The 21,678-nt window shown below is 47.3% G+C and overlaps 1 protein-coding gene across 5 annotated transcripts in view; it reads left to right on the top strand.

Moving 5' to 3' along the window:
- Positions 1-399: 399 nt before the first annotated feature.
- Positions 400-21,678, top strand: part of Tamm41 (TAM41 mitochondrial translocator assembly and maintenance homolog) — a 33,452-nt gene continuing 12,173 nt past the window's right edge. For 2 of the 5 annotated variants that reach the window (XM_005365035.2, XM_026788317.1), the window contains exons 1-5: positions 400-626; positions 3,455-3,637; positions 6,596-6,688; positions 13,331-13,481; positions 20,271-20,416. In XM_005365035.2, coding sequence (XP_005365092.1) covers positions 492-626; positions 3,455-3,637; positions 6,596-6,688; positions 13,331-13,481; positions 20,271-20,416 — 708 coding nt within the window. In that variant the 5' untranslated portion in view covers positions 400-491. The other 3 variants (XM_026788316.1, XM_026788315.1, XM_026788318.1) reach the window with 3 other exon arrangements.

Below are 21,678 nucleotides of genomic sequence, written 5' to 3'. Positions count from 1 at the left end.
AAAAAAAAAAAAAAAAAAAAAAAAAAAAAAAAGGTGGAGGAGGTGTGGGGGGAAGCTGGAGAGATGACTCAGGTTAAGAGCACTGGCGGCTCTCCCAGAATCCTGACTTCAATTTCCAGCAGCTAGGCCGTGATTCACAGCCATCTATAGTGAGATTTGGTGCCCTCTTCTGGCGTCCAGGCAGAAGACTGTATACATATAAATAAATAAATCGTTCCTAGTTTGAATCTACGAAGGATTTGCAAGGCTTTATAGCAGGTTAGCTTGCAGTTCCAGGGTGGGACTGTAGCGTGCTCCTCCAACCGCCAGGGGGAGCGACGGAGCCCCGACCTCTCCGAAGGCCGCCAATCGCCGGCTCTGAAGCGTGCGTGCGTGGAGGGGCGTGGCTCAGGCGGAAGCGCGGTCCTCACGACCCGGAGTTGCGAGCTCGGTGTAGGCGCTGCACGCTCTACCCTACCGGCGTACCAGCCAGCCGGCCCGCCCGCCCGCCCATGGCGGTGCAGGCGCTGCAGAGCTCGGGCGTGGGCCTGCGCAGGATCCTGGCTCACTTCCCCGAGGACCTGAGCCTGGCCTTCGCCTACGGCTCCGCGGTGTACCGCCAGGCGGGACCCAATGCACACCAGGAGGTGAGTCCCCAGACCTGCGCCTTTCCAACCAGCCTCAGGCCTGGCATCTGCTCACCTTCGCCGGTTCGCGGGTGTGCCTTCCGTCCCCGCGGACCCCAGACACGCCAAGCAACAACTAGTAAAATGTTCATCCTATCAAAGTGACCTCGGCATGAGGGTTTTCCAGGTCGGAGCTGGCTGAAACTCACCATGTATTCCAGGCTGGCCTCGAACTCACAGTGCTGGCATTAAAGGCTCGTGCTGCCACGCCCAGTAAATATATTTGTTAGCCTTTACGTTTACTTACTTGCTGGTTATGTGGCAAGCACACAAGCGTAACCAGCGTACACTTGAAGGTCAGAGGACAGCTTGAGGAAGTTGGCTCTTTCCTTGCACCACGTGGGTCCTGGGGAGATTGAGCTCAGTTTATTCGGTTTGGCAGCAAGGGCCACTATCTGCTGAGCCGTCCCACTGGCCTGAACTGATAGGATCAGTGAAGGATAAGTACTCTGTCTACTTCCATCCAAACCGGGAGCTGTTAGGAAGAGATGGTGGAGAAAGAAGCCGATTCAACATAAGTGTCTTCAGCCTTTGTCATTGGAGTTTCCCAGCGCTTTTTTAGAAATACTAAATGGTTTTGTCTCCAGGTTGATTTCATTGGCCTAGGATGAGGCTTGGACTTGATCAGTGTGTAAAACATCTCACGGCCAAGTTTGAAAGCCACAACTGAAGATAAGAAAATATGAAATGATTCCTGGGCTTCAAGAAAGATGATGGACTGGGTGTAGGACCGGGGCAGGTGATGGTGCATTTCTTCCGCTCAGCACACTAACAAGACTGTAGTTAGGACTGAGCCTTGTTGCTTTCCAGAGTTGACGGAGAAGAGCAGCCTAAGTCTTCATGTGACCTGCAGAAATCTGTGCACAGATTACAGTTGGGCACTCCGGGTCTAGCACCTGGCCAGATCTGTCTCCTGGTATTGCCTGCATTTCTCCTGTCTCCCACCTGCTTTCTCTCACTTGGCTGCATATGTATTATCATAATTACTTTTTTACAATCCTCCATCAGCCAGGCAGTGTGGTGCACACTTGTAATCCTAGTCTTAGGGAGGCAGACACAGATCGCTGGGGCCCACTGGCTCCCAGCCTAGACTGGTAAGCTCCAGACCAGTGAGAAATGGTCTCAGAAAAAGTGGATGGCGCCTGAGAGCAAAACTCAGCATCCTCCTGCCTGCAAACACACGGACTCATGCATCTGTACACACAGACGCACACATACACACACTAGTGCCCTATCCAAACCCAGCATCCTCCTGCCTGCAAACGCACACACACTCACTAATGCCCTATCCAAACCCAGTATCCTCTGTCCTGCAAACACGTGAACTTGTGCATCTGTGTACACGCTCACACTTACTAGTGCCCTATCCAAACCCAGCATCCTCCTGCCTGCAAACACACACACACTCACTAATGCCCTATCCAAACCCAGTATCCTCTGTCCTGCAAACACGTGAACTTGTGCATCTGTGTACACACACACACACACTCACTAGTGCCCTATCCAAACCCAGCATCCTCTGGCCTGCAAACACACAGACTTGTGCATCTATACACACATACACAATCGTGCCCTATCCATGACCTCCAAATCTTAATATCACCAATGGTTTGAGGTTACCGTGGGAAACCCATAGCATCCCTCATCCTCCTGATAGCTATCCTGTACTCACTCCGTGAGGTTTTCCTTTGAGCTGACCTAGGATTCTCTCATAGAAAGTGTGCTTCTTTCTCCTTAATTTCCATTCTCTACGTTTGTGCTAAGAAGTCTGGTATTCTCCCACTCTATCAGTGCCTTACTTAATAACGCCATTTTGTTTCTTGGGTGGAATCTTCCAGTTGCTCTCTCAGATTTTCCTCCTCGTGATCTCTCCTTCTCCTCTCTCTGGAAGATTCTTTAGTGTGGGAAAAACCTGGTCTCATTCAGTACCACAAGAGTATGTTTTCTTACCCTAACTTCAGACTGCAAGTCCTGGAGCATGCCTGGCTGAGTAGCCTTGGGGAGCAGTTTCCTCTAACCGGACTGCCGTTTCCATGCTTCCTGGGTTACTTCTCCAGCCTGTGCGCCTCTTATATTCTTCAGAACTTATGTGTCATGTCCAAGAAAAGTCCTTTCTCCCTGTCCCTTTGTTCCAGTTGCTATATTAGATGTTTCTATATAGAGTCAGTTTAGGCATAATTTGTCTATCTTCAGTGCTAGGCTCTTGAGAGCTCCAGAGCTTGGTATTTTTTTTTCTTAATGATTTTTAAATTTTTTAAAGGTTTATTTATGTGTATACGTGCTTTAACCCATGTGATTGTATGTGGATCACATGCATGCCTTGTGCCCACAGAAGTCAGAAGAGGGCATCAGTCCTCTGGAACTAGAGTTACAGATGGTTGTGAGCCACCATGTGGATGCTGGTAATAAAACTCAGGTCCTCTGCAAGAGAAACCATCTCTCCTTGGTTCTGCCACACTTGGGTTCTACACCCTTAGGCAAAGTGCTTTCCCTGGCCCGTCTCCTTTCCTATACAGTTGGAATAGCAAACCTGCCTTGTGAGATATTGTAGAAGTAAACTGATCCATCGTATGTCAACCCACAGTGAGTGAGTGTGTGATCTCAACACTCACATGGCTGAAAGCCAGGTTAGCATTGCTCTGTGGGACCTGCTCGGGTTTCTGATGATAGCCCTGGGTCTTCTGACCATGACATGTACTTTTGTAGCACTTTAAGATTTTTTTTATTATTTCTCTAGTGTTTTCTTTGCATGTTAGTGCTGAACCCTTTCTTGTCCCTTCGCCTTCCAGAATCCCATGCTAGACTTGGTGTTCACTGTAGATGACCCTGTCGCCTGGCACACCAAGAACCTGAAGAAGAATTGGAGCCACTACTCCTTCCTCAAACTCTTGGGACCCAGGATCATCTCTTCTGTCCAGAATAACTATGGTGCCGGCGTCTACTTCAACCCACTGATCATGTGTGACGGGAAGGTAAGTGCCTTAACGCCGTGGCCCTAACTGGGCAGTTGTAATTTGGCAGGAGAATCCTGGTGTGAAATCGTGTGTCCGCATTCTGAGGAAACCGTCACACCTTGTCCAGCTTTCTTAAACCCAGGGACAGACAGAGCTAGAGTCTTGGTCTGTCAGGCTGTGGCTGTGGTATAAGAAACGGCTGTCAGTGACTGGACTTAATTTATCTTTTGAGCCTTGGCCAAGTAGTTCCCAAGTTTTAATCTGTTGGTCGCACTGAGTAGTGGGTCCTGGGTGGGGATTCACATTTTGAGGACCACTGTCTGGGAGGTATGGAGAAGCAGCAGGGCCACTGTGGAGCAGGATAGAGTGATGTCATCTAGGAGGAGTGGGGACTGCCAGGAAGTGAAGAAGCTCTCCAGTGCTGGGAGCATGTGGCGTGAGGTGACTGAAGGGAAGTTCCTGGTATCACCAGGTGGGTAGGATTTGAGAGTTGCATGTCAGAGGATAGGTAAGGTGTTTAGATCGCCCCCACCTCCCAGACTCTTATGTCAGGAACCCTACATACATGTAACTCTTCCAGTCTAACTGCTCTATGCAGTCAAGGCCCTGGCCATACAGCTTAGTGGCTGAACGCTTTCCTGGGTCCTGGATCTGTTCCCCAGCATGGAGAGGGGTCTAACTCAGTGAAGCATCCTAGTTTCCCAGAGGGCTGTGGGGGAGATGGGAGAGAGAGAGAGGGAGTCGGGTTTGCCTGTGCTGATGCTAATGCCAATTGCTTAGGGCAGTCTAACCTTTACAGGTGTGTGAGTCTCCTGGGGATCGTGTTAAAATGCAGGTCCAGATTCAGTTGGTCTGGGATGGAACCTGAGATTCTGCATATTTGACAAGCCCCCAGGTAATGATCCTATAATTGGTCAAAGGACCAGGCTGTAAAGGGCAGGAGGTTAGCATAATGACATGAGAAGGGTTTGAAGACCTGTCTGAACTTGGCAGAGAAGTGATTGATTGCGCAGTCATGTCTTCATAATCTTGAGGCCATCCCTTTTCTTTTTTTCTTTTTATTTTGTTATTGTTGTTTTCTTTCTTTTCTTTTTTTCTTTGAGACAAGGTTTCTCTGTGTAGCTCTGGCTGTCCTGGAACTCATACTGTAGACCAGACTGGACTTGAACTCAGAGATCTGCCTCTCTCTTCCTCCCGAGTGCTGGGAATAAAAGCATGTAGTACCATGCCCAGATATGCGTGGGTTTTCCGGTCTGCCTGCTCTATGCAGTCAAGGAAACCTCAAGTTTGGAGAGGGAAAGTGACTTTCTAAGGTCCTGCCGCTACTTGATGGCAAGTCCCTGGACTCCCAGGACTGCAGTGGCCCTGGGGCGGCCGAGCTGTCACTTGTCTGAAGCAGTACAGCACATCGTTTGGTTCTTCCTTCATAATTAGTACTCTGCCAAGCCTGTCTTTGATTAGTAATCTCCAAACAACAGCAAAAGCGCCAGTAAACGAATGTTTGCACACACTTGTGTGCCGTAGTTCTGTACTCCTTAGTTGTAATTTGTTAGCTACTTTTTAAATATTTGCAGCCTGAGAAGACTACTTAGATACTTGTTGACACATGTAAGAGGAAGTAAGCCTGGAAATCCACGCCGGAGGTTTATACAAATTATTGTGGAAATGGCCTCCTCTGTGATTCCACGTGCTTAACACTGATAAGAGGATTTTCATCTTTGGATGTTCATTTGTAATTGTCACCATTTGAAAGAGTCGGCAACAGCACTGAACGCCACCGTAGGGAAAAGTCCAGTAAGCACTTTTAATTAAAGAATTTCTAATATTTTGTGATGCAAAGAATGTGGGAAGACCAGGCAGCAATTCTAAGTGTTAAGCCCTTAGGGTTTTCTGTTATTTGAGGCTCTTTGCTATCCAGGCTGGCCCCAAACTACACTGCAGCTCAAGCAATACAGCTTTCCCCTGGGTTCTGGGACAGCAGGCCTGTGGGCATGCTTTACTGGGCCAGCTGCAGGACCTAGGAGGCATGCATTACTGTGCCCAGCTGCAGGACCTAGGAGGCATCATGCATTACTATGCCCAGCTGTAGGACCTAGGCAGCATGCATTGCTATACCCAAATGCAGGACCTAGGAGGCATGCATTGCTGTGCCCAGCTGCAGAACCAAACTGTCAATCTGCTGGTGCAGCGCCACTGTGACATGTCATTTACTGTTGCTGGATCTCACATTTCTTTTTAAGATTTGCATTTTGTGTGTGTGTGTGTGTGTGTGTGTGTGTGTGTGTGTGTGTGTGTTTGTGTTTGTCTGTTTCAGTCAGGACACAACTGGCAGGATTCAGTTCTCTCTTTCCATCTTATGGGTTCTAGGGTCAAACTCAAGTCATCAGGATTGGCCGCAAGCAGCTTTACCTACTGAGCCCTTTTACTGGCCCCTGACACTCAGTTTTTATTTCTCAAATGAAGAACGTTACCTAAATCATCGTTTCTGAAATTAGAAGAAGCTAGCCTTGAGGACTGATAGCAGATGCTGTCTGAGAGCCGTTCTGCCTTTAACAATCACACATCAAATACTGGCCACCTCACTCCCTGTACCTTGGAAACCAAGTCAGTCTTGACGCTAAATCTCTGGGCAGTTTTAATAGAGATAATGGGTTTTCTTTTTTTATTTTTATTTTGTTTTCTTTGTTTGGGGGTTGTTTATTTGTTTTTGAAACAGGGTTTTTCCGTGTAGTCCTGTCTCTCCTAGAACTTGCTTTGTAGACCAGGTTTAGAGATCGATTTGCCTCTGCCTCCCAAGTGCAGGGATTAAAGGTGTGTGCCACCACCGCCCAGCAGGATGCGGGGTTTCGAAGGATAGGTATTAGTTAGTTAGATCAGCATTCTGTTCCCGACAAGACCTCAGCCCTTCTCGCTTCTGCCTGTGGAAGCAGCAGCCTGGTGCTTTGCCCTTTGTCATGCTCACGTCTTCTCTTGCAGCTTATCAAATACGGGGTTATTTCCACTGGCACCCTAATCGATGACCTCCTGAACTGGAATAACCTGTATATCGCTGGGCGCCTCCAAAAGCCGGTGAGTCTGTGCCCTTCACACCACCACAGCTATAGCACAGCCTCGATTTGATCTTTGTGAGCTGAAGGATAGGAAATTCCAGGAAATGGGAATGTCAGTAGTCCTCTTACCCTCCGTGTAGGTCACCACCCCACAGTATACAGAGATTACTCTGTGATGTTGTGCAATAAGAGGAGCTTTTTATGCATAACATGTACGTATGCATCTGTGTGTTTGTAATGTATGTGTAAGGCATACAGTGTGCTTTGTCCTGGGTCCTGGCAGAGTGGTCCTAAAACCCATGGAATTCATGGATGGAACAAAGGGGCAAGGACTGCCACCACTGAGCCACAGTCCCAGCCCCTGAGACGCTGGATGAGCATCTGCTTAGCTTCAGGACAGGGCTAATTAACAGAGAAACAGCTACTGGGCGAGAGGGCTCCCCAGCTTCAGGAAGGTGAGGGGTACTGGAGATTGAGTTACTCAGAAAAGACTGAATTAATCGATCATGCTCAGATAGTAGGACTGCCTTAAACAGGATGCTGGAGAGATGACTCCATGGCTAAGAGCACCGACTGCTCTCCTACAGGGTTCAGATTCAGTTCCCAGCACGCACATTGTGACTCACGGCCATCTGTAACTCCAGTTGCAGGGAACCCGAAGCCATACATGTATATGCAGCCAAAACACTCATGCACATAAAATAAATGTATCTTCAAAAACAAAATAAAACAAAATCCTAAACAGCAAGGTCCAAAGACTCATGTTGGTGAACACAGTGAGGTGCTGAGGGTGGTGTCTTTCTTTTTATTTTATTTATTTTTTCATTTGGGGAGAGGGGGAGAGAGAGCACAAACACTCTTTGTGATGGATGTGAAGTGAACGCTCTGCTGTCTCCCGTCTCATAACCCGAACTTTAAATGTGGTAGTGCAGCTCATTAACGTGACCAGGATTGTGTGTTTGAAGCAGTATGACACATCTGTGTGCCATTTGCACATGTGGATGCGTACTACACGTGTATGTGCTCAGGTAAACATATGCACGTGATGCCATCCCCGTGTGTGCTGTTGTTTCTACTTCAGTTAGAACAGGTGGGTGTCTTGGGGTTGGAGCCCAGGGCCTGGTGCACACTGGTTGAAGCACCCTCCAGCTGAGCATTATCCTTATCCCTGGAGAAGCATTTGTAAATATCCAGGATAACATTTTCTTTCAGACCAGCACAGTGAACAAATCCCGTCAAGGTCCTATAACCAGTAAAACCCGACACTAAGAAACTTACCGCAGTTGAAAGTTTGTAAATACACATTTTCTGTCCCAGATTTTCCTCCTGTCCTGAGTCGTGTTCCCCAGAGGAGCTGGGGCTACAGGTGTGTGCCAGCATGCCCAGTCCCAAGAGTGTGATCAGAGGTGCTCTGCCACTGGGGTGACAGTCCCAGGCCTGTGGCAGGTGTTGGGGTATTGTTTTGGAGATTTTTTATTGGGGTTGTTTTATTTTTGTTTGTTTTTGCAAAATCTGTAGCTTGATGGGAAAGTAGTGACTATAAAAGGAGAAGCCTTAGGTCTGCACTGTTAGCTGTTTATATGAACTTGCACAAGTGGGTTTTGTCTCTAAATCTCAGTTAGCCCATCTGCAGAATGGCGGTGACAGTCCTGCCCTGCCTGGAAACTGGAAGGGTTGCCTAATCAAAAGAACACAGCATTTTAGAATACAGCACACCTGGTCTCCGGTGTCTGCTTCTCATCTAACTGCATGCCCCGCACTGATGGCTGGGTCTACCTCACCTCAGGATAGTCTGTCTGTGGGCAGTTATTTGAAAGCGTTTGATTTAGTAGACACTCAGAAAATGCTGTTTCCTTCCCAGTGTTCTTGGCTGTCTGTAATTTTCAAATTTAAAGAGATTGAATCAAAATGTCTCTGTACTATACTTTTGCCTGGACTACTTTAAAGCTTTTTTTCAAGATTTATCTTTTATATAAATGGGTGTTTTGCCCTCATGTATGTCTGTGTACCGTGTGCATACAGTGCCTATAGAGTCCAGGAGAGGGCATCTGATCTCCTCAAACTGGAGTTATAGACAGTTGTGAGCTGCCATGTGGGTACTAAGAATTAAACCTGGGCACTCTGGAAGAGCAGCCAGTGCCCTCAACTGCTTAACTGACTCGTCAGCCCTTTTTTTTTTTTTTATCTTTCGAGACAGGGTTTCTCCGTAGCTTTTTGGTTCCTGTTCTGGAACTAGCTCTTCTAGACCAGGCTGGCCTCGAACTCACAGAGATCCGCCTGCCTTTGCCTCCCGAGTGCTGGGATTAAAGGCATGTGCCACCACTGCCCGGCTCTTCAGCCCTTTAAAGAAAGTTTTTTAAACTAGCCTTTAGAAATCAAAAATGCTAGAGAGGCGGTGGTGCACGCCTTTAATCCAGCACTTGGGAGTCTGAGGCAGGTAGATCTCTGAGTTCGAGGCCTGCCTGGTCTACAGAGTAAGTTCAAGGAAGCCAGGACTACACAAAGAAACCCCGTCCCTCTTCTGGCCTCTTTGGGCACTGCGCACGTGGTTCATGTACATAAATGGACACAAAATTTACTCATACACATTAAAATTAAATCTTTCGAATAAATCATTGAAGACAATAAGTGAACACCATTAACACCCACCCCACCCCCACCTTGGCACCCACTTCTGTAGGAGTAAATCTGCCAGCCTCTCCCCATTAGGAGCAGCAGATAAACGTTTGACCTGTAGGTGGCAGTAAATACTTGTGATGCTTGAGCAAAGCTGATGGGTTGGTGGCATCTTGTACAAGAAAATGAGCTAATGTCTCAAGAAAGAATCCTGAAATGTGTGAGCTCCTCGTCTTTCATGTTTTAAAAGGCATTGCATCAAATTATACCTTCTAAAGCTTACATAGTGTCTGTGTCTTGCAAATTGAAAAGGGATTTCTCACCCACCAGCAAGCTAAATGTTCAAAAGGAAGATAAAGGATTTGAAAAGAAGGACTTTTCTAGAAAGGGTTGACTGTAAATTATACTTCTATTACACGTTCATTGAGCAAGGTTGTACATGCTTTTAGCTCTACTCTCAGGAGGTGGGGCAGGTGGATAGCCATACGTTCCAGGACAGCCAGAAGCACATAAGACCTTATCTCAAACGTAGAAAAACAAATTAAATAAAAAATGTATTTCATACTTTCTGTCAGCTTGCCTTATGGTTTAAAAGCTACCTGTTTTTATTTCCTGAACAACTTTAAGTTCTGAGTCACTTGCTGTCTATGTATGCGTTGGTGTAGATGTGTGCGTGCCTGTCTACCCATGCACAGTGCAGGACAAGGAACCCAGAAGGCCAGCAGAGAGCTGTATCCCAAGTCCTACAACAGATGTTTTTTCAGTAAAAAGTCTTCGAATTTGAGGGCTGGAGAGATGGCTCAGCCGTTAAAGGCTAGGCTCACAACCAAAAATATAAAAATCATGGAATTTGAAGTATTTAGTGGAGGTAGGCATGGTGATACAAGCTTTTAATCCCAGCTTTCAGGAGGCAGAAACAGGTGGATCTCTGATTCCAGGCCAGCCTTCTGTGAGATACTCAAAAAAATTTTTTTAAAAATTTTTAAAAAATAGCTAAAAATAACAGCTTTCTTGAGAAAGAATTCATATGCATATGGTCCATCTGTATAAAGCATAAAATCGAGTGGTTTTCAGTATGTTCACACTAAGGTGATTTTCTCCATATTGTAGTTTTATTGATTTACATTCTGAATCCCAGTGGTATAGGAGAGGCCTGGCTGAGGAGTCGGGAAACCGGGCTCTGCACTACTGTGAGCTGGCCTAGCTCACCTTTGGAATGCAAAGATTGAACTCTCCATTTAGTGACTCAGAGGCAGCCAAGTTTCTCCTCTGTGCATGCTGAGGATTAAAAAATAAGACCCCCATATCAGTTGTTCTAAGAGCCCCCAGTCCCAGCAGATAGACCAAGCTCCAGCCAGTCTCATGGCTCCGAGCAGTGACCACTTAGAGCAGCCACCTCCCCTGAGGTTTGGATGGGGAGGTTCTGGTGGGAGCCTAGAGTCATAGGACTACACGGGTCTGGGTTTTTGGAGGCTGCAAGCTGTCCCCGCCTATCGCTGTGTTATACGGGAGCCCCTCGTGTGAGTCTTTTTCCTGGCTTGGGAAGCACTCACAAATCTCCCCTTTAAAAGACCCTTCAAGCATCGCCCGTCCTCCCTGCAGTTCAGATTGCTAATGCCGTCTGTGCGGTCCAGGTCGGAGCATTCCCAGTAGGTACAAACAGCTATTCACAAATCTGAGGACTTTTTTCTTTTCCCAGGCCTCTCTGGCAGGGCCCCAAGCTTTCACTGGCTTTTCACTCTGAACAACAAATAACAGAGCTGCGGAGACGAGGTCCTAGTTCACCTTTCGTTGGAGAATCAGATCCACACATTTTTCCCCTTGAGTAAGGGTTCTTTTATTTTCCCTCTCTCAACCTTAAATAGCAAGCAGACTGCTCTCTGACAGGCTAGTAGAGGGCTTCTTAGAAAACAAGTGGCATTTCTTAACCGGGAAAAGACACCCAAGCTTGTGCGTTTCTTTGCATCTTTTAGCTAGTCACATCCCCAAATAGCTCCTGATTTCACTGGGTTTCTGTGCAAGCCACAGAAACGTACACAAAAGGGGGTTGCGGCACTGTTAAGGACCTGGTAGATAAGGGTGAGAATAGGAATGTGGTTGTCAAAAGGCCTCGGGACAAATCAGGAGTTTCCCCACCAGTGAGGCGAGGAGGTTGCCTTCCTGCATCCATGATTTCACGTGGAATGGAAGGTTCTAAGAGGCCAGTGAGGTAGCAGTGGGTGAAGGACGAATGTGATTCCTGGAACCTGTATGACGGAAGGAGAGAACCAGCTCCCTCAGGTCGTCCTCTGAGAGCCACACGCACACTGTGGCATGTGAGCGCATGCACACGTGTGTGGACACACGTGCACACACTCCCTAAATGAAAACGTTTAAAGGAAGGTTAGGGGATGAGCATGGAAGTTATTTTAGAAGCTTAAAATTGGGCCAGGGAAGCCTAGCTGAAGGTAAGGTGCCTTTCATGTGGAAGACCCTGGGCTTGATCCATCGTTAGCACTGGAAAAAAAAATGGGGTTTTTGTTTGTTTGTTCATTTTATTTTAACCATCTGTCGAGACGAGAAGTGCCTCTCTGAATCCACGAGGGAAACTCCGAACACTTAGAACGTGGTTGTTAGTGTATTCACTCTGTTTCTGCTGCTGCTTCATCGCCAGCCTTTGGCTGTCCTAGACTCTTTACTTTTACTCAGTGAATGCAGCAATTCTAAACTCACCTGGAAGTGGAAGGCTTAATTACGGGCCCATCATGTTCTCATCATGAGGGTAGAAGGGGTGATGTTGGATCAAGTGGATTTGCCTCACCTGCTGTATACGAGGCTTGAATGTTAGGAATACTCCAACCTCGGGTAGTCCCACCACGTACAACACAGAGAGTGGAGTATTACCACAAGTTCAAGATTAGTCTGGGCTACACAACAAAACTATATCTAAAATCAGAACCGAGCACAGTGGTAGATCCCTTTAATCCAGCACTCAGAGGCAGGGGCAGGAGGATCTCCAAATTTGAGGCCAGCCTGCTCCACATAGCAAGTTACAGGCCAACCAAGGTTACATGGTGAGACCCTGTCTTTAAAAAAGAAAACAGAAGGAAGGAATGGGTGTGGTTTGGCTTATTTTCAGGGTTCTCATCACCCTGTCTAAGTAAAACATGACGATAAACTGTAGTTAATGCCAGGCCCCCCCAAAGAAAAGCCAAAACAAAAGAACAAACCCCCAAAAAGATAAAATAAGAGAAAGTTATTCTGTGCATAAGAAATCTAAAGAGGCTCTATCCGCCTGGGGCTGTGTGCAGTGTCTCCTTCCCTTTTTCCAGCAAACTTGTGGGATTGGTTGTTGAGACCATTTTATTGCTGAGGATTTTGCCTGTTGCCATGGAGCTGGAAGCCACAGAGCTGGCACTGGGAAGTCCTGCTAACCATAGTGCAGACTTTAAACTGAGCACTTGGGAGTCAAGGAGCAGCTCCTGCTGCATCGGAAGGAAAAGGCCCTTCGATTGAGCCAGGCAGTTGTCGTACAGGGTACTGTGGGCTTGTATGATACTCAGCCTTTGTGGCAATTCTGGGAAGATTTGGGTCTGGCATGAGTCCAGAAGAGGGAGTCAGATCCCCTGGAGCTGGAGATATATATATATATATATTGTGAGCCACCTGATGTGGGTGCTGGGAACTGAATCCTGGTCCTCTGGAAGAGCAGCAAGTGCTCACAACCACCTGTAACTCCAGTTCCGGGGCATGTGATGCCCTGTTCTGGCCTCTGCATGCACATGCTGCACATACTTACATGCAGGCAAAACACTCATGAACATAAAAACTAATTTTAATAAGAATATTAACTTTTGTTTTTTTTGAAATCATGATCTTTTCTTTGTCACAATTTCTCTGACTTTGTCATTTGACAGGAGGTTTGGTGATTTCTTGTTAGAGTCATGATGGCTTCTTGTCTCTAGGCTTGAGTTCTTAGCTCTTCAGTGGTCCGCAGAGGGGGCAGTCAGCGTTTGAGCAACACCCGCCTCTGCGGTGCTGCCTCTCAATGGTGTGCCTTTTCCAGGTGAAGATTGTATCGATGAATGAGAATGCGGTTCTTAGATCGGCCCTGGATAAGAACCTGAAGAGCGCGGTGACCACTGCCTGCCTCATGCTCCCGGAAAGCTTCTCCGAGCAAGACCTCTTCATAGAGATTGCTGGGCTCTCCTACTCAGGTTTGTACAGTGTGTGTCCAGACCTTCCCCAGGGAGACTTCTGGAGAGTTTACGGTACCAGCTCCATCCCCAGACAGCTGTTAATATATTTGGAGTGTGGCCCAAGCACATGTATTTCCAGCCAATTTGTGGATGACTGATGCCCCTCCAGGGGTCCCAGTTTGAGAACCTCTGTCTCTGGTGTTCACCATACTGCCCCGCCCCACCCGCTATTTGGAACTATGTCCCACTACCATGTCCCCTTGAGGCCGCACATCCCAGTTTGTTTCCCAAGAGTAGGAGATTGTCTTCATGCCGGCCATGCTCTCTGCCTTGTGCGTGGTTTGTATGCATGAAGCGTGGGCACAGAACCTGCTGCTTCTCACGCCATCCCCGACTTCACACATCCTTCACACTGCTCTTCACTGTGCCAGGGACAGTGTGGCAGGTCCTCGAGTCCTCTTCTTCCTGGACGTAAACTAAGGGCTTTTCTTTCTGCTCATTGATTTATTTGTGTTATTTGTCTAAATGCTCACTTAGGTTTTTTTTCAACCAGCTGTGTCTCTCAGTCTTGGCAAAGCTTCCCTGCCCCACCCCACCAAGAAGGCAAGAGGGTAGCAGAGAGAGCAGAGCCCCTGAGCCTCACCCTAGCTATTGAGCACAGCAAGCTTCCGTGCAAGCTTTCCTTTACAGGAACAATAGAGAGGCCCCAGCATGTGCTCCTCTCGGGTTCCATCCCAGCACCGCGTGCATACACAGATCTTATTGACAAACTGATGCTTTGTGGCCAGTGGATGACTCAGTGGGTAAGGGCGTCTGCCACAGAGCTTGATGATATAAGACCTACATGGTGGGAAGAGAGAACCAGTTCTGGTGAGTTGTTCCCTTGTCTCTCTCTCTCTTTCACACACACACACACACACACACACTCTACATAAATTGAAAATGTAATTATTTATTAATTATTTTCGTGAGGGCCAAGAGTATAGCTGGAGGCAGAGTGCTTGATTCACACCGCAAGGCCTGGGTTCAATCCCCAGAACCACAAAAAGAAAAAAAAGACTTGAAAATGACTCTCTTAAATAAATACCCTGTTTCCTGGTGTTTAAGGAACCCTGCCTGCACAGCAGTGGTGCGCTCATTCTCTGAAGCCCCGTGCAGATAAGGTTTCCTGGAAATGTAATGCCTAGAGGGGCTCAGGAGGCCTCGTCTCCAGTCCTCTTCTGAAGCCTCGTCCATCACAGCACAACTGTAATTGCAGCTGGAGAGAAAGGAAATGGGCTCGGTTCTGCCTTGGCTGCCTCTCACTTTACCTGGCAGTATCCCACCCCCCTACTCCCACCCCCACACACCCCATGAGTGTGCAGAGGCAGAGTGGTCTGGTTGTACACCACATGCGGGGGCCTGGAGCGCTGAGTGGGAGAGCCTCTGGTTAGCACAGTTTCCTTGTCCAAACTGCTGGGAAGAAAAAGGGCCAAAGTCCTCTGTGCCTGGCTGACTGTGTCTGATGCAGGACTCCTGTCTTTGGCCCACAACATTGCAATCACTCCTTTGTTCCCATAAAATCAGTGTCACCATCATGCTGGGTGGATTCTAGGAGTAGTTATATATAAATGTTGAAACTTGACTGAATTTATCAAATCATATAAAAGTTTTCATCTATCTATTGGCCTTTTTTTTTTTTTTTTTTTGCCCCTGGGAATAGAGCTTAGGGCCTCCTGCATGCTGAACAACATACTCTAACACTGAACTAAACCCTGGTTCTGACTTTTTAAAATGTGTGTGTGTGTGTGTGTGTGTGTGTGTGTGTGTGTGTGTGTGTGTAGGGATTTTGTTTTTTTTGGGGGGGTGGAGAGTATTTTTTTTCAAGACAAAGTTTCTCTGTAGCTTTGGTGCCTGTCCTGGAACTAGCTCTTGTAGACCAGACTGGCCTCGAACTCACAGAGATCTGCCTGCTTCTGCCTCCTGAGTGCTGGGATTAAAAGCTCCACTGCCCTGCAAAAAATATATATATATTGTTTTGAGACAAGGTCTCCTGTAACACCAGCTGGCCTTGAACTTGCCTTGCAGCTGAGGATGACCTTTAACTTTTGCACCACCTGCCTCTACCTCCTAGGATTACAGGTGGGTACCATCATCCCTGAACAGCCATTTTCTTGAGTGAATATTCAAACTGCCTTGAACCTGCAGCTGGCTTTTCTTTTGGAAGTAAAGGATCCAGCTGTCCATGAAAATCTCACCATGGATCCCCTTGGGCAGTGTGGTGAAAGGCTCCACTTCCTCCTGGCTCTTCAGAGCTCATTTTGAGAACCCAGTGTTCTTGAGTTGCTCAGATTCTATCCTCTGGGCAAATACCCAAATCTCCCAAGATTTCAGATTGTTCCAGCATTTATATTGCTCTATTTTATAGTCCTCCAAGTTGAAAGCTGTGAAATCTAATGTTTTTCAGGAAGTGGGGGGTGGAGGCAGGGGACGACCTGTCTGTGGTTGCACAGGTTTCTGCCAGTACTTACTGGCAAGGGCAAGTTCTGCCAGTATTGGCAGGAATAGTAATAAGCTTGTACGTTTTAAGTAAAACTGATGACTACTTGGCTGGCAACATTCATGTAAATGGCAGGTAAGGAAGGAGTAGGTAGAGAGAGCCGCCTGGCCTTAAGTTGTTCTGAGAAGTGACAGAAGAGTTCTCATGAAAGGTGGGATCACCTTGAACTTTCTTATGTAGGCTTAAAATATTAAAATGACTAGTTTCATAAATGGAGTTTCTGGCCTGCCTGGTCCCACAGCCAATTCAGTAATAATAAAACAATTATAAACTGTTTGACCTATTAGCTCAGGCTTATTATTAACTAGCTCTTACAACTTAAATTAACCCATCATTCTTGTCTATGTTAGTCATGTGTCTTGGTACCTTTTATCAGTGAGGCATTCTGATCTGGCTTCTTCTGCATCTGGCTGGTGACTCACCCTGCCTTTCCTCTTCCCTGAATTCTCTTACTCTGGTTGCCCAGCACCCCCAGCCTGAGTACAGGTCTCTCACCTGTGCCAGCACCCCCAGCATCTCCCCACTTTCTGATCAGACCTGGGCATGGGTCTTAATTTTTTATCTTTAGCCTTCATTCCAACAACTAGGATGAGATTTAAAAACCAGCCTTTTTGTCGTGTGTGTGTGTGTGTGTGTGTGTGTGTGCGCGCACGCGCTATGGTATCTGAACCCAGGTCTCGTGCCCACTCTGCAAATGCTGGACCCTTGTGTGTCTGCCAGCACACCAGGTGCTCAGTCAGTGTCTGAGGATGGACAGAAGCCATTTTGTGGTGAGTTGGCCTGAACTGTAGAGGAGCCTGGGTCTTTGTTCCTGCTGTGCTCAGCTGTGTTGCGTTTATCTGAAGTGTGAAGGGGAATCATGCCTGTCGGCAGCCCCTCAGCATTCCCTGTTCATTTCTCATGTCAGCCAGGGTAGTGTCTTTTCTGCAGCTGAGGAAAAACCTTCCAGAGTGGCATTTGGGCCACCTCCTGAAACACTGCTTTAGTTATTTCTGTTAAACCTGTGTCCACTTGTAGAAGAATGAAATTGGGTCCCTAAGTCGCACCATATACAAAATTAATTCAAACTGGATCTTTGACCTAAGAATTAATGTACAAGGTAAAACTGTAAAACTCTTAAATTTGGGATTAGGAAATGGTTTCTGAGATTACACCAAGAGCTGAAATAGCAAAGAAGAAAAACAAACAAAAATATTATACCCTTAATCCCAGCACTCAGGAGGCAGAAGCAGGTGGGGTCCCTTAGAGTTTGAGATCAGCCTGGTCTACAGAGTGAGTTCCAGGCCAACCAAGATATGTGATGAGAGTTTGTCACAAAAAAAAGGAACCATATAAGGAAATTTAGTGCACTGTAAATAATAGTATCATCCCGAGAGGTGAAAAGACAAGTGAAATTGGACGCTGTTTCAAAAATCACGTTTTTGAAAACAGACCAGTGTCTTTAAAATTCCAGCAAAAAATAATCCAAATTAAAAGCAGGCCAAGTCTCAGAATGGGCATGTCCTTGGGGAAGTAGTGTGAAGTTTCAGCAGGCCCACGGGTGGTCAGCCATCACCATGAGGGACCAGCAGAGCCAGGCACTGCCTTCAACCTTAAGACAGTGCAATTGAAAGGAGGCTGCCAGTTATGGGTTGTGGGGGCACATGCCAGTAGGATTTGCTGAAGGAGGCAGGAGACAGGAAGATCACAAGTTCAAGGCCAGCCTGGGCTACACAGTTTAAAATCAGGCAGTGGTGGCGCCCGCCTTTAATCCCAGCACTGAGAGGCAGAGGCAGGCAGATCTCTGTGAGTTCAAGGTCAACCTGGTCTACAGAGCCTACAGAGCAAGGTCAGGACAGGCAAGGAAGGGGGGGGGCAGGAAGAAAAAGGAGGCAAGAATGAGTGCTAATGAGTGGAAACTGGCACCTTCCTGGTTGCTGATGGGAGTGTAAAATAGTACAGAGTGCACTTCTCCAGAATACTGAGTGTGTTAACAGGACCCCAAGTCTACTCCCAAGATAAATAAAAACACGCTTAGCTGAAAATTTCTCTGAATGTCACAACATGCTTCATAATGAATAGTCTGAGTTGAGATAACCCCCGACATCCATCGACTAAAATGGGTAGATAAAATTGGTACATCTTCACAATAGAGTTAGCACCATAAACAGGCATTAAGGACTGACCCATGGTACGGACAACTTGTATCATGAAACATTTTGCTGAAGTTTGTGTAAGACCACAGACAGTGGTTCCATGTGAGCCAGAAGGTCTGAGAATGCAGCTCAGTAGGATAGCAGTTGCCTAGCGTGCATAAATCCTGGGTTTGTTCCTAAAGGTGGGAGGAGCCAGGAATGGAGGGGCACAAATGGAACCCCAGAAATTGACAGGCCTAGGCAGGGGGATCATGAGTTCCAGGCTGGTCTGAGCTGGGTAGCCGGTAAGGGAAAGCTGTGGAGACAGTCAGCCTCTGCCTGAGGCTTGCATAGGGGCGACAGGAGATGGTGGGTGGTTATTAATGGCATGGGGTTTTTGTGGGGTGTTTGTTGTGATGGTTTCATTATGCCTAGACATATTAAAAACATTTGCTTCGTGTACCTTAAATGGATGAATTATCTGGCATGTGAGCTCAGAAACTTTGAAAAGTGGGTGTTTTATTTTTGCCACGGCAGATCCAGTTTGAGCCGCAATCCTTAGACACAGCCACACAGACACAACCTGCACTGAAACCTGTGCATGTTGCTTGCTGCATGGAGTAGAGTCTGTGTGTCTTCAGGGCTCAGTGTGGCTTCTGATACTTGGTAGCACCCAAATATTCATTGTACTGAAATGACATTGGTCCTGTGGTTAGTTTAAAAAGGCAAAAGTAACCCGTAGTTGTGACTTTAGACTAAGGACTTTGTCTACCCACTGTCCTTTCCCTACCAATAATATCTACTATGAGGCCACCGGTATACAGTCCTGGAGACTCCACCATGAAGACCCAGCCTAGTCTTGGTCACTCCAAAGGCCATGCTCAGATATTTTGATCCTTTTTCCTCATAGTAAAGACTACACCCCAACATGAGCCTGGTAGGGGTCACACTGCACTCTGTCTATTGCAGACAGTTTTGCACTTTTACTTTTTCCCAACAAGCCAACAGTTTACTCAAGGAAATTCCACTATGCAGGCCATAGCCTCTTAGAATCCTTCTTCCCCCAAGAAAAGGAATTGGCAAAGGTAATATAGGTTCTGATATAATTGTCACAGTGCTCTCATTAACCCCAGAAGTGACCTTTTGAGTGACAGGTTCTCTCCCATCCTACTCCTGAGGGGCCCCCTTAGCAAATGTGGCGTCTGTCTGCCCCATGTGGGCTTCAGCGCATCCCTGTCATGGCACTTCACCTGGAAGCCCTACTGTTGTGTCCTGGCAGCACCAGGATGTAGCCCAGAGCCTTGTGCCAACCAGGATTATGCTCTACCCCTGAGGCGCATACCCTCCCCACCCCACCAGCCTCTTGTATTCACCCAGATGCTCCGTTTTACTGCCCTTCCCTCTAGGGCTGCCCAATCATCCTCAGTGGCGAAGGAGTCACTTCTCGTTAGCTTCAAAAGCTGTGGCAGTGGGTATGGTGGCATGTGCCTAGAACCCCCAGCAAACCAGGAGGGTCAAGAGTTGAAGGCCAACTGGGGCTACATAACAAGTTCTAGGCCAGCCTGGGCTTATTGAGGCCTTGACTCAAAAAGTCAAAAGTAAAGAAAGTAGAAGTTGCTCTTTCTCCTTCAGAGTAACTTTTTGCCCAAAATTCATCCTGTTGCACATATTGCATCCTTTATTTCTTTCCACTTAAAATTTTTAAAGATTTGCTTTCTGTGAAGGAGTTGTTTTGCCTGCATGTGTGTCTTCTGTGTTCATGCAGTGCTCTCAGAGGCCAGAGATGGTGTTAAATCCGCCAGATCTGGAGCTACAGGTTATGAACAGTCTGTCACCTGGGTGCTGGGAACCTAAAGTCCACAACTGGCCACAGGCGGGGTTTCCACGTTTGCCAGCGCAAAGGTTTCCTTAGTGGAAAAACAAGCTTTGATGGCCAGGCCGGTGACCCCATGTGAGAGGATCCCTGGACGGCAGCTGATATACAGGACTCTGTGACTTCAGACTCTCAAATTCCTTGTGTACCGTGATGGCCATTTTTTAAAAAGAAGGTGTTCTGCTGAGGGACCCTGCCATGCTGTCCAGTGAGCCCCAGTTGTTGGTGGATCAGGACGGGAATTCTTCTTGAAGCCTGACTTTTCTGGTTCTTTTGACTAGGTGACTTTCGCATGGTGATTGGCGAAGAAAAAGCAAAAGTCTTGAACATCGTGAAGCCCAACGTAGCCCATTTCCGAGCGCTCTACGGGAACATACTCCAGGAGGACCCCCAGGTGGTGTACAAAACACAGCAGGGCCGACTAGAGGTGAGCTGTGCGCCCTGCCGCCTGCGCGACCAGAGGGAGCCAGGATTCGTTTATTCGTTCATTGTTTGCTGATGTTTCCTGGGATGGTAGTGACTGAACCTGTGCCTCACACTCCTAGACAAGCAGTCTACCACGGCACTACATCCAGCCTTCTGGGGACTTCTTGAGGCCGAGTCTTTCCAAGTCGCTCTGGGTGGTTTTGAACTCGCTCCACCATCAGGAAGCCTTGAACCTGGCAATCTTCTACCTTAGCCCCCCAAGAAGCCAGAGTTACAGGCCAGTTCACGAGGCTGGTGGCAAGAACTATCTTTTTTTCCTGTTAACTAATTTGTTTACGCTAACGAAAGGAACGTGTCCATTGATATTTTCATGCATGTCTGTCCTTAGACTTGTTCTCTTCACACCTCAACCCTCTGAGTGCCCTGGCCACTCTGGCCTCTTCTCTTTTGTCACTCGGTCAGTCACCATTCTGCTTTTGATTGAATGCGTTCCATTACCCTCCCTACTTCTTCTTCCTCTTGTTTAGAGAGGCTGCCTTATTTCCCTTATGTCCAGCCCTGTCCATTTTCCTGCAGTTACCATGGTTTCATTTTTCTTTACAGTTCCATTGTATATCTGTGCCACGTTTTCTTTTCTTTTGAATTATTTTGGACAGTCAGTGGTAGCCCATGCTGTTTACTTCAACTCCCTATGTAACCAAGGATGACCCTAAGTTCCCAATTCTCCTGAGTGTCAGAATTCAGGCATGTGCCACCATGCCCCGTTTATAGAGGGCTAGAGCTTGAACCCGGGACTTGCTGCATGCTGGGTCTGCATCCCAGCCCTGCACCATACTCTCTCCATCCATTCATTTGTGAACAACAAACCTGGTTCTGTTTCCTGGCTGTTAGGAATAGTGCCACAATAAGACAGCTGAGCCAGAGGCTCCTGTGGCGTATTTACTTAGACCTCCTTTAGGTCATGCCCAGGAGTTAAGGTAGAGCCAGGTCTTTTGAGAGCAGTGTATGAATTCATTAGACCATTTGTGACTATTCTGTCACCATGTTTGCTTACCAGGTGACATTAATGCCATTTAATTGACTGGGCTGGCAAGATGGCTCCGAAAGTAAAGATCTCCTCCTGACTCCACCAGTTATCTCTGGCCCCTGCGCACCCAATATGGCATGTTTGCCCATACCCATAAATAACGAAATGTCATTTTTTTTTTTAAAGAAAAAGAAGGGGCCGGGCGGTGGTGGCGCACGCCTTTAATCCCAGCACTC

This window comes from Microtus ochrogaster, unplaced genomic scaffold (genome assembly GCF_000317375.1).
Source record: "Microtus ochrogaster isolate Prairie Vole_2 unplaced genomic scaffold, MicOch1.0 UNK1, whole genome shotgun sequence".
NCBI lineage: Eukaryota > Metazoa > Chordata > Mammalia > Rodentia > Cricetidae > Microtus > Microtus ochrogaster.
This window is presented reverse-complemented; position numbering and strand designations above follow the sequence as displayed.